Source organism: Artemia franciscana, chromosome 1 (genome assembly GCF_032884065.1).
Source record: "Artemia franciscana chromosome 1, ASM3288406v1, whole genome shotgun sequence".
NCBI classification, from domain to species: Eukaryota; Metazoa; Arthropoda; class Branchiopoda; order Anostraca; family Artemiidae; genus Artemia; species Artemia franciscana.
In genome coordinates this window covers 32,281,670-32,295,525 of record NC_088863.1, presented here as the reverse complement: position 1 = coordinate 32,295,525, position 13,856 = coordinate 32,281,670, and the positions used below count along the sequence as shown (strand labels likewise).

Sequence of the window (13,856 nt, the reverse complement as noted above, 5' to 3'; positions counted from 1 at the left end):
GGCTCTTTTCCTATGTCAAAAGTTTTAGTTTTCGAGGGTAATAGCTATGTCCGTGGAAACAATGAAGATATTAGACTATTTTATGATTGCACTTGGTAAAGAATGTGATTAAAGGCTCTTTTCCTATGTCAAAAGTTTTAGTTTTCGGGGGTAATCGCTTCGTCCGTGGAAAAAAATAAGATATTAGACTATTTTATGATTGCACATGGTAAAGAATGTGATTAAAGGCTCTTTTCCTATGTCAAAAGTTTTAGTTTTCGAGGGTAATAGCTACGTATGTTGAAAAAATGAAGATATTAGACTATTTTATGATTGCACATGGTAAAGAATGTGATTAAAGGCTCTTTTCGTATTTCAAAAGTTTTAGTTTTCGAGGGTAATAGCTACATCTGTGGAAAAAGATGAAGATATTAGATTGTTTTATGATTGCACATGGTAGAGAATGTGATTAAAGGCTCTTTTCCTATCTCAAAAGTTTTAGTTTTCGAGGGTAATAGCTATGTCTGTGGAAGAAATGAAGATATTAGACTATTTTATGATTGCACATGGTAAAGAATGTGATTAAAGGCTCTTTTCCTATTTCAAAAGTTTTAGTTTTCGAGGGTAATAGCTTCGTCCGTGGAAAATATGAAGATATTAGACTATTTTATGATTGCACATGGTAAAGAATGTGATTAAAGGCTCTTTTCCTATGTCAAAAGTTTTAGTTTTCGAGGGTAATAGCTACGTATGTTGAAAAAATGAAGATATTAGACTATTTTATGATTGCACATGGTAAAGAATGTGATTAAAGGCTCTTTTCCTATGTCAAAAGTTTTAGTTTTCGGGGGTAATAGCTTCGTCCGTGGAAAAAATGAAGATATTAGACTATTTTATGATTGCAAATGGTAAAGAATGTGATTAAAGGCTCTTTTCCTATGTCAAAAGTTTTAGTTTTCGAGGGTAATAGCTATGTCCGTGGAAACAATGAAGATATTAGACTATTTTATGATTGCACTTGGTAAAGAATGTGATTAAAGGCTCTTTTCCTATGTCAAAAGTTTTAGTTTTCGGGGGTAATCGCTTCGTCCGTGGAAAAAATTAAGATATTAGACTATTCTATGATTGCACACGGTAAAAAATGTGATTAAAGGCGCTTTTCCTATTTCAAAGTTATAGTTTTCGAGGTAAATAGCTACGTATGTTGAAAAAATGAAGATATTAGACAATTTTATGATTGCACATGGTAAAGAATGTGATTAAAGGCTCTTTTCCTATTTCAAAAGTTTTAGTTTTCAAGGGTAATAGCTATGTCTGTGGAAAAAATGAAGATATTAGACAATTTTATGATTGCACATGGTAAAGAATGTGATTAAAGGCTCTTTTCCTATTTCAAAAGTTTAATTTTCAAGGGGAATAGCTACGTCCGTGGAAAAAATGAAGATATTAGACTATTTTATGATTGCACATGGTAAAGAATGTGATTAAAGGCTCTTTTCCTATGTCAAAAGTTTTAGTTCTCGAGGTTGATAGCTATGTCCGTGGAAACAATGAAGATATTAGACTATTTTATGATTGCACATGGTAAAGAATGTGATTAAAGGCTCTTTTCCTATGTCAAAAGTTTTAGTTTTCGGGGGTAATCGCTTCGTCCGTGGAAAAAATTAAGATATTAGACTATTTTATGATTGCACATGGTAAAGAATGTGATTAATGGCTCTTTTCCTATTTTAAAAGTTTTAGTTTTCGAGGGTAATAGCTATGGTTGTGGAAAAAATGAAGATATTAGACAATTTTATGATTGCACATGGTAAAGAATGTGATTAAAGGCTCTTTTCCTATGTCAAAAGTTTTAGTTTTCGGGGGTAATCGCTTCGTCCGTGGAAAAAATTAAGATATTAGACTATTATATGATTGCACATGGTAAAAAATGTGATTAAAGGCGCTTTTCCTATTTCAAAAGTTTTAGTTTTCGAGGTAAATAGCTACGTATGTTGAACAAATGAAGATATTAGACAATTTTATGATTGCACATGGTAAAGAATGTGATTAAAGGCTCTTTTCCTATTTCAAAAGTTTTAGTTTTCAAGGGTAATAGCTATGTCTGTGGAAAAAATGAAGATATTAGACAATTTTATGATTGCACATGGTAAAGAATGTGATTAAAGGCTCTTTTCCTATTTCAAAAGTTTTAATTTTCAAGGGGAATAGCTATGTCCGTGGAAACAATGAAGATATTAGACTATTTTATGATTGCACATGGTAAAGAATGTGATTAAAGGCTCTTTTCCTATGTCAAAAGTTTTAGTTTTCGGGGGTAATCGCTTCGTCCGTGGAAAAAATTAAGATATTAGACTATTTTATGATTGCACATGGTAAAGAATGTGATTAAAGGCTCTTTTCCTATTTCAAAAGTTTTAGTTTTCAAGGGGAATAGCTACGTCCGTGGAAAAAATGAAGATATTAGACTATTTTATGATTGCACATGGTAAAGAATGTGATTAAAGGCTCTTTTCCTATGTCAAAAGTTTTAGTTTTCGAGGTTAATAGCTATGTCCGTGGAAACAATGAAGATATAGACAATTTTATGATTGCACATGGTAAAGAATGTGATTAAAGGCTCTTTTCCTATTTCAAAAGTTTTAGTTTTCAAGGGGAATAGCTACGTTCGTGGAAAAAATGAAGATATTAGACTATTTTATGATTGCACATGGTAAAGAATGTGATTAAAGGCTCTTTTCCTATGTCAAAAGTTTTAGTTTTCGAGGTTAATAGCTATGCCCGTGGAAACAATGAAGATATTAGACTATTTTATGATTGCACATGGTAAAGAATGTGATTAAAGGCCCTTTTCCTATGTCAAAAGTTTTAGTTTTCGGGGGTAATCGCTTCGTCCGTGGAAAAAAATTAAGATATTAGACTATTTTATGATTGCACATGGTAAAGAATGTGATTAAAGGCTCTTTTCCTATTTCAAAAGTTTTAGTTTTCGAGGGTAATAGCTATGGTTGTGGAAAAAATGAAGATATTAGACAATTTTATGATTGCACATGGTAAAGAATGTGATTAAAGGCTCTTTTCCTATTTCAAAAGTTTTAGTTTTCAAGGGGAATAGCTACTTCCGTGGAAAAAATGAAGATATTAGACTATTTTATGATTGCACATGGTAAAAAATGTGATTAAAGGCTCTTTTCCTATTTCAAAAGTTTTAGTTTTCGAGGGTAATAGCTATGTCTGTGGAAAAAATGAAGATATTAGACTATTTTATGATTGCACATGGTAAAGAATGTGATTAAAGGCTCTTTTCGTATTTCAAAAGTTTTAGTTTTCGAGGGTAATAGCTATGTCTGTGGAAAAAATGAAGATATTAGACTATTTTATGATTGCACATGGTAAAGAATGTGATTAAAGGCTCTTTTCCTATGTCAAAAGTTTTAGTTTTCGAGGGTAATAGCTATGTCCGTGGAAACAATGAAGATATTAGACTATTTTATGATTGCACTTGGTAAAGAATGTGATTAAAGGCTCTTTTCCTATGTCAAAAGTTTTAGTTTTCGGGGGTAATCGCTTCGTCCGTGGAAAAAATTAAGATATTAGACTATTTTATGATTGCACATGGTAAAGAATGTGATTAAAGGCTCTTTTCCTATGTCAAAAGTTTTAGTTTTCGAGGGTAATAGCTACGTATGTTGAAAAAATGAAGATATTAGACTGTTTTATGATTGCACATGGTAAAGAATGTGATTAAAGGCTCTTTTCCTATGTCAAAAGTTTTAGTTTTCGGGGGTAATAGCTTCGTCCGTGGAAAAATTGAAGATATTAGACTATTTTATGATTGCAAATGGTAAAGAATGTGATTAAAGGTTCTTTTCCTATGTCAAAAGTTTAGTTTTCGAGGGTAATAGCTATGTCTGTGGAAAAAAATGAAGATATTAGACTATTTTATGATTGCACATGGTAAAGAATGTGATTAAAGGCTCTTTTCCTATGTCAAAAGTTTTAGTTTTCGAGGGTAATAGCTATGTCCGTGGAAACAATGAAGATATTAGACTATTTTATGATTGCACTTGGTAAAGAATGTGATTAAAGGCTCTTTTCCTATGTCAAAAGTTTTAGTTTTCGGGGGTAACCTCTACAGTAGGGTTCTCTGATACGCTGAATCAGATGGTGTAATTTTCGTTAAGATTCTATGACTTTTAGGGGGTGTTTCCTCCTATTTTCTAAAATAACACAAATTTTCTCAGGCTCGTAACTTTTGGTGCGTAAGACTAAACTTGATGAAACTTATATATTTACCCTGGATTGTCAGTTAAATTGACATATACTGACATTTCTTCGTTAAGGTTTTGATAATTTTTCATTTATGAAATTAAGAAAGGTGAAAACATTTCAAACTTTTTTTCTTTTGAGTAAAACGCAAATTTGTTCTGGTATTGAGAAGGCATAGGGGTTATCAGCCTTACTCATGTTATATTTTGCTCGTTTTGAGTTTGAGTCGGCTATTAATTGTAATTTCTGTTCGTTTTGAGCTTCATTTATTTATTAATAGTGATTTGTGGTAGTTTTACGCCTGGAAGATTATTTGACTATTTTTGCTCATTCTTGGCTTAATGGAGCTCTTTACTTTTTTTTGAAAAACTTGTCTCGTGGAAAAAGTTTTTTAAAATTAATTTCAGTTCATTTTTTGTTGACATAGTCTTTTTCATGGAAAAATATTGTATATCTTTTCATTTTTCTTCTATAAGAATCCATAGCATGGGTTGCTCTTTGTTTCTTAAAGAAACTTTTTCAACAATTTGTAATCCTGACACAAACAGTATTTTTATCTATAGCTTCTGAAGTTGACCTGAACAATAAAATTTAACATCGTTCCCAAAAGATTTTATCCATGCTCTTTGGCAAACTCAATACACTTACACTCTTTTTATTTATTTAAATTGTAAGAGCAGAAGTAGTAATAGTAGTATCCGCAAAAGTTTCAACTTAATACCCCCAGTCGTTCTCGATTTTTTGCTGAGGTCTCTTATTGGAAACCATTTAATACAATTCCTTTGATTTGTTTTAAAGCAATATTTAGTTTTAAAGCATAATGGCCCAATTGCGTAATTGTGGGGAGTTGATATGCCTAATATCCCTAAAGACATAGTTGCCGGACCGTTCTACTATGCTGAATAAAATAGCTTTCTCAAAATTTTGACTAGATGCGTTTGGAAAATGGATGGGCTTGAGAGAAGGGCTACTTGCCATCCAATCTCTTGTTACTCTTAAAAAGGGCACTAGACACTCGCGCTGTAATTGGAGTTTAAGAGGAAGGACTTCCCCTTCATATATCTAATAAAAACATTTTAAAAAAAGTAAAAACAAGGTAATGTATTATGTTTTCAGTAAAGCTCAAATTATATTCTGGTCTTGAGAAAGCATTGGGGTTTTCTGCCCTACTCATGTTTTGCAAGATGACCTTTCTATATATTCCTTACATGCACCCTGGCATAATTTATAACCCTTGCCCTGAGAGTTGTGGGGGGGGTTGTCATCCTTAAAGACATAGTTTCCGGACCTTTCAATTACGTTGAATAAAATGGCGATCTCAGAATTTTGATTAGATGTGTTTGGGGAAATGGTGGGCATGGGAGGAGGGTTTAGCTGCCCTCCAATCACTTTCGAATATTAAAAAGGGCAATAGCCCTTTCAATTTCTAATCGAATTTGCTCTTTTTGACGTTTCTGCGACAACAAATGGCCATCTCAAAATTTCTATCTGATACATTTTGGGAAAATACAAGGTTTGGGGTGTGAATCCACCCTCCAATCACTCTGAATCTACATAAGGGCACTAGAACGTCTGATTGCCAATCTAATGAGCCCCTCTGAAGTTTATACGATCAGCCTTTCTATATATACCTTAAATACCCACAGAGCATAACTTACCACCCTAGCTCTGAAAGGTCTGGGGGGGGGGGTGTCCCTCAAAGACATAATTTCCGGAGCTTTCGATTATGTTCAACAAAATGGCTATCTCAAAATTTTGATTGGATGTATTTGGATATAGTTACCCTCCGATACTTTTGGACTATTAAAAAGGGCACTAAAACTTTCAATTACCAATCGAATGAGCCTTTTTCAAAGCTTTTACGATAAGAAACAGCCGTCTAAAAATTTCTATCAGATTAATTTTGAGAACCCTTGCCCTAAGGGTTCTGGGGGGGGGGTCATCCTCAAATACTTAATTTTCGGACCTTTCATTTACGTTGAACAAAATGACTAGCTCAAAATTCTGATTTGATGTGTTTGGGGAAATGGCGGGCGTGGGAGGGGGTGAGTTGCCCTCCAATTACATTCGACTATTAAAAATAGCCCTTTCAATTTTCAATCGAATGAACCTTTTTCGAAGTTTGAATGACAACAAATGGTCATCTCAAAATTTCTAACAAATGCATTTCAGGAAAGTATGAGGTGTCGGGGGGGAGTATCCACCCTCAGATCACTCTGAATCTTAAAAAGGGCACTAGGACTTCTGATTAACAATCCAATAAGTCACCTCCGAAGTTCATACGATTACCCTTTCTATAGGCTACCTTATATATCCCCAGGGTATAACTTACAACCCTTGCCCTGAAGGCTCTGGGAGGGTGGGTGTCATCCTCAAAGACAAAATTATAAAAAAAAAAAGTTTGACTCTTTGCCACAATTCTGCTTTTTAAAACAATTAAAAGCTTTAGCGTAAAGAGCGAGGGATTGCGGAGGGGAAAACCCATTTCATATACGGAGTAATTTCTGTTCGTTTTAAGTTTTAATGTCGCTCCTTACTTTCAGTTCAAAAAACTAGTTTTTTTTTTTTATTTAATTCGGAAAAGAAGGCAGCAAGTAATTCAACGATTATAGAAGACTTAGATTACCAATATGTGATATTAAAAATATTTTGTTGACCAGACAACCATGAAGACTGAAAGATACATAAAACAAAACAAATATAAAGACATTTTACCTTGCAGGTGTTGTATGGTAGCCTGGAATTCAGCTAATTTTTCGTCAACGTAATCTTGGGATTGCGAGGCCACGATTTCAGCAGTTGATGGTTCTCCGAGGTTGGGTGCAAATCCCCACTCAAATCCTCCACCAGGCAGGGGAGATCCGAGCAAAGGGGATCCAACGGCCTATATTAAAGGAAGATTTAGTGGGTGTTCTTTTAAAGCTACTTTTCAGTTTGGCCCAATCGCTAAAACAAACAGAAGCAGGTCACAGCCTGAGCTGAATCTTATATGGCAATCAATTCGATCTCCATGTGAGTAGCTATTATCGAATCTATGCTTTAGGTTATGATGAACTTCACACTTTATGACGGTATTAATGGTAATATGCTCGTTAGTAACATTATTTAATAACTTCATACTTAGTAAAAACATTGCCTTGGGAAATGACTTGTCTTACTTCTTACCCGGTCCCAAGTCAGGATAAATCAGATAATAGAAAAGTATCAGTTGAACTGTTTAACTAGTTGAACTGTTTTGGCAAATGAGTTGTTTGCCTTCTTACCCCTTCCCATGGCAGCGCAAATCAACTAACAGAACATTATTAGTCGAATTGTAAAGTGAGCATTCTGCCACTGAAGGTTCTATGACACAGAACTAAAATATGATACCTTGTTTCTGATAGAAGGATTTTTTTTTGTCTTTTCATGGTGCATCGGGAAAGATTTAATTTTAACTTCTTAGATTTGTGAGGAGAATTTTAGTGATTTCAACAGCACTTTACGATACGAAGTTTTCTCAGTGAAGGTTAGAAAGTGATCAGGCAAGGTCACAAGTTGTTTTTGATTCGCACATAAAAAAATGATCAAAAATCTACTAGTCTTTAATTGCTACATACTAACTTACCTTTCGTGGGCAAGTCCTTAAATGGTAAAATCGAATTGTTAAAACGATTTTTTAACCTGTATTTCTTTCAATTGGTCGTCTTTGCTGAGGATATCAATTAACAAGAAAGGATTGCTTTCTTATTGGCTTATTTTATTTCATTTCTGTAAGGAGTTCCAAAAGATTTCTTCAATTGCTAATAGCCTAAACTAAATTCTTCAGCTGTATTTATATTACTATCTAGTAATAGTAATATTTTAGTATAGTAATAAGTATAGTAATAAGTAAAAAGTAAAGTAATATTTTTAGCAGCCTATTTCTTCTCATTGATGCTCCTTTGAATTTTTTTTTTTTTTTATATATGTCGAGGGTTTGTACAGACATTTGCTTCAATCCACATGAAGATAAAAGAGTTTCTATTAAGATACCAGAGAAGATACTAATCTACCAGTTTATTCCAAGTTGCATAAAATGTGTGGTACCTGAAATACCTAGTGTATTAATTCATAGCTATATCTCAGTACTGTAGCCAGTTCAATAAAGAGTTGAAAGAACTTTCGAATTCATTGACATCATACCTTTTTAAGAAGAAGAACTTATTGTCATTCTAACAGACTGACTTTGTGCAATTGCTTTAATAAATTTCAACATAAGATATAGTAGCAGAAACAAAGCTATGAACACTGGATCACTATCAAAATACCAACTTGATGAAGCTAGCTTCATCATCATGTTTATTTTATCATCATCATTATCTCCATGTTCCATTTTATGTATCTTATTTCTCTTTTCACCCATTCCCTAACAATTTTGTCAGTTCTCTGAATATCTTAAGATACAGTGCAATAATGCACAAAGCTAAATTAGGATGATGATACTTATTAGAAAGAGCGATGCTGTAGATAGATCTTCAAGAAAAGAACAGTGTGGTCTTAGGATGGGACAAGGATGCGTAGACTAAATTTTTAATTCTTAGATAATGAGTGAGGAGTAACTTTTTTAGGATCCTTTAGTGCTCACTCAATAGGTTATGAACAGGCATTAAATTCAGCCACTAGAAAAGCTTAAGTAGAGTTCTTATCATTTCTTGCATAGCATGTCAAATAAGTACATTAAAGGAATCAGTACATTCTACGAGAACAATATTGTTGCGGTTAAGTGAGAAGTCAAGTTTTTGAAATTTTGAGCGTTCAGGGTGCAAGAATAGAAATGAAGAACAAAGTTGAAAAGCCTCTATTTTACTAACATATTTGGCAAAAAACTTGAATCTGGCAGAAATAATGCCAAAGGATCATTCGTCAATGAAAAATGTGTTTTGGAGATTATCCCCTGTTGGAATGTGGAGATTTGCGAATGTTAGATTTTGCCTAAATTTTGGATTGTAATACATTGGAGGGGGGATGGCCTCTGTTCTTTTTTTGCCTTGTGCTGCTTGTTTTCTTGACATTTTGTATTTTTTCCAGTTTTAATCAAGGCCAGTGCTAAGGCCTGGCGAAGTGGGGTCACCACCCAGGGGCCAACTCTTGTTTGGGCTCCGTGAGTAGCCCACATAAAATTGTAATGCAGCATACGGTCTAGTTCATGATCCAGTAAACAAAGTTTAAGGCCATACTATTAACTTTCATTAGAGGTTCAAGTTTCAAATTTCTGGTTTAAGCAAGAGTTTTCAGTTGAAAAAAAATAGAGAACAATGTTCGCTAAGAGAGCTGCAACTTCCCTACAATAAATCAATCAATCACAAATTTTCAGTCGTTAGATTCAATGAATGAGTCATTAGCCAAGGATGCCAACGGTAGCATAAATGTCTTAAATGCATCACTGTTTCATCATTTCTACTAGCACGTGCTACATTGAATGTAGCACTTTTTCTCTTACATGACCAAATTGTAGCACTTTTTTCTTTTTGTCTTGAACGAAATAATGAGGATTTCGAAAAATAGGCGACGATATATATATATATATATATATATATATATATATATATATATATATATATATATATATATATATATATATATATATATATATATATATATATATATATATATATATATATATATATATATATATATATATATATATATATATATATATATCTATATATATAAAAATAAGTTGTCTGTCCGTTACGCCAGATTATATTTTCTATATATATAAAAGAAAACAAACTAAAATGTAAAAACTGGAAATTGCATAAATATTTCGAAATATTTTGACAATAGATTAAAGTAATTCGAAAAAAGAAAAATGGTAAAAAACTAAAAAAAAACTAAAAAGAAAAAACTAAAAAAAAAATTAAAAATTGAAAAAATAAAAAAAAGAAAAAACCCAAAAAGAAAAAACATAAAAAAACTAAAAAAGCTAAAAAACTAAAAAAAAAGAAAAAACTAAACAAACTGGGAATTGCACAAATATTTCAATATATTTTGACAATATATATAAAAATAAGTTGTCTGTCCATTACGCCAGATTATATCTTCTATCTATATATATAAAAATAAGTTGTCTGTCTGTGGATGGGTCAGGTGACGTCACCTGAAAAAACTGGATCAGGTGACGTCAAAACTGAAAAAACTAAAAAAGGCAAAAACTACAAAAAAACTAAAAACTAATAAAAAAATAAAAAAGGTAAAAAACTAAAAAAAATAAAAAAAGGCAAAAACTACAAAAAAAACTAAAAACTAATAAAAAAGCTAAAAAACTAAAAAAACTAAAAAAAGGCAAAAACTACAAAAAAAACTAAAAACTAATAAAAAAAATAAAAAAGCTAAAAAACTAAAAAAACTAAAAAAACTAAAAAAAAGGTAAAAAACGAAAAAAACTAAAAACTAAAAAAAAGGAAAAAACTGAAAAATAAGCTAAAATAAAGGTAAAAACCAATAAAAAACTAAAAAAAAAACTGAAAAAACTAAAAAAAGGCAAAAACTACAAAAAAAAACTAAAAACTAATAAAAAAAGTAAAAAAGCTAAAAAACTAAAAAAACTAAAAAAACTAAAAAAAGGTAAAAAACTAAAAAAAATAAAAAATAAAAAAAAACTAAAAAAAAGGAAAAAACTGAAAAATAAGCTAAAATAAAGGTAAAAACCAATAAAAAACTAAAAAGAAAAAAAGGAAAAAACTAAAAAAAAATTTTCATCTAAAAAACTAAAAAAAACTAAAAAAGGTAAAAACTAAAAGAACTAAAAAAGAAAAAAATAAATGACGAAACTCAAAGAGAAAGCGACCAGGACAAAAGGAATGTTCGATTAGCAATCAACAAAGCACCGGGACACAGGGAGTATAAATGACGACCAGGACATAAGTAAAAAAAAAATAAAAAAACTAAAAACTAATAAAAAAACTAAAAAATCTAAAAATCTAAATAAGCTAAAAAAGAAAAAAAAAGGAAAAAAATAAAGGAGAAAAACAAAACTAAAAAACGAATGTATATACAGACCGGGACACCGGGATACAAATGACGACCGGGACACAGGGAATATAAATGACGACCGGGACACAGGGACACAACTACAACGGGGACACCGGGGGAAACAGGGGGATGTAAATGACGACCGGGACACCGGGACAGGGAATGGTCGATTAGCAATCACCATCAACAAAGCTCAAGGGCAATCATTAGAATCATGAGGTATAGATCTGAATACAGATTGTTTTCCCATGGACCATTATATGTTGCATGTTCAAGAGTCGGTAAACCTGACAATCTATTTATATGCAAAGACAATGGGACAGCAAAGAATGTTGTATATTCGCAAGTTTTACGTAGTTAAAACCATATATATATATATATATATATATATATATATATATATATATATATATATATATATATATATATATATATATATATATATATATATATCTATCTATATTCACAGGTGGGACATAGGGACACAACTACAATGGCGCGTAACTATTATGGCGCGTAACGACTTACGCGCGCGGGGGGGCTTGGGGGGGGCGCGAAGCACCCCCACCAACTAGGTGTTGGGGTGGCGCGAAGCGCCACCCCAACAGCTAGTATATATATAAAAGAAAACAAACTAGAATGTACAAACTGGAAATTGCATAAATATTTCGAAATATTTTGACAATAGGTTAAAGTAATTCGAAAAAACAAAAATGGTAAAAAACTAAAAACAAAACTAAAAAGAAAAAACTAAAAAAAAACTAAATAAAAAATTAAAAAAAGAAAAAAACTTAAAAAGGAAAAATGTAAAAAAAATAAAAAGGTAAAAAACTAAAAAGAAAAAAAAACTAAAAAAAAACCTAAACAGCTAAAAAAAAGAAAAAACTAAAAAAACTGGGAATTCACAAATGTTTCAATATATTTTGACAAAAGATTAAGGTAATTCGAAAACCTTAAAACAGATACCCAAAATTTTGAGGTTTATTATCAATAAAAAGAAGAAACTTAAAAAAGAAAAACTAAAAAAGAAAAAAATAAGAAAAGAAAAAACTAAAAAAGAAAAAAAACTGAAATGAAACTGTATCTATATATCTATATAAATGACGACCAGGACACTCTAAGAGAAATTACAGACTGGGATACCGGGACACAAATGACGACCGGGACACAGGGAATATAAATGACGACCTGGACACAGGGATACAACTCCAACGGGGACGCCGGGGGCACAGGGGGATATATAGATGACGACGGGGACACAGGGAATGTTCGATTAGCAATCACCATCAACAAAGCTCAAGGGCAATCGTTAGAAAAATGCGGTATAGATATGAATACGAATTGTTTTCCCATGGACAATTATTATGTTGCATGTTCAAGAGTTGGTAAACCTGACAATCTATTTATATGGACAGACAATAGGACAGCGAAGAATGTTGTATATTCGCAAGTTTTACGTAGTTAAATATATATCTATATATATAAAAATAAGTTGTCTGTGTGTGGATCTGTGGATCAGGTGACGTCATGTTTGTCCGCATATGACGTCTGAATTATTTCACACTAATACAAAAGAAGAAAAAAACTAAAAAAGGTAAAAACTACAAAAAAAACTAAAAAGAAAAAAAAACTAATAAAGCTGAAAAACTAAAAAAAACTAAAAAAAGGTAAAAATCTAATAACTAAAAAATAACTGAAAAAAATAAAAAAAGGCAAAAACTACAAAAAAAATAAAAACTAATAAAAAAATAAAAAAGCTAAAAAACTAAAAAAACTAAAAAAAACTAAAAAAAGGTAAAAAACTAAAAAAAACTAAAAACTAAAAAAGAAAAAAACTAAAAAAAAGGAAAAAACTGAAAAATAAAAGAGAAAAAGAAAACTAAAAAAATATGAATAAATATATATAAAAATAAGTTGTTCGTGGGTTATGTCTGTCTGTCTGTCTGTCGAGTGACGTCGTGTTTGTCCGCATATGACGTCTGAATTATTTCACACTAATACAAAAGAAGAAAAAAAACTAAAAAAGGTAAAAACTACAAAAAAAACTAAAAAGAAAAAAAACTAAAAAAGCTAAAAAACTAAAAAAAACTAAAAAAAAGGTAAAAAACTAAAAACTAAAAAAAACTGAAAAAACTAAAAAAAGGCAAAAACTAAAAAAAAAACTAAAAACTAATAAAAAAACTAAAAAAGCTAAAAAACTAAAAAAACTAAAAAAACTAAAAAAAGGTAAAAAACAAAAAAAAAAAAAACTAAAAAAGAAAAAACTAAAAAAAGGAAAAAACTGAAAAATAAGAGAAAAAGAAAACTAAAAAAATATTAATAAATATAAAAAATATAAATATAAATATAATATAAATTAGCAATCAACAAAGCACCGAGACACAAATGACGACCGGGACACAGGGAGTATAAATGACGACCAGGACATAAGTAAAAAAAAAAAAACTAAAAAAACTAAAAAATGGTAAAAACTACAAAAAAACTAAAAACTAATAAAAAAACTAAAAAATCTAAAAATCTAAATAAACTAAAAAAGAAAAAAAAGAAAAAAGGAAAAAAATAAAGGAGAAAAACAAAACTAAAAAATGAATGTATATACAGACCGGGACACCGGG

General features: G+C 31.1%; 1 protein-coding gene across 1 annotated transcript in view; it reads right to left on the bottom strand.

Annotated features, from left to right (window-relative positions):
• Window positions 1-13,856, bottom strand: part of LOC136028644 (casein kinase I-like) — a 70,467-nt gene that overhangs the window by 37,919 nt on the left and 18,692 nt on the right. The window contains exon 2 of the mRNA XM_065706497.1: window positions 6,964-7,132. Within this exon, the coding sequence (XP_065562569.1) occupies window positions 6,964-7,132 (169 nt within the window). The remainder of the gene's footprint in view (window positions 1-6,963; window positions 7,133-13,856) is intronic.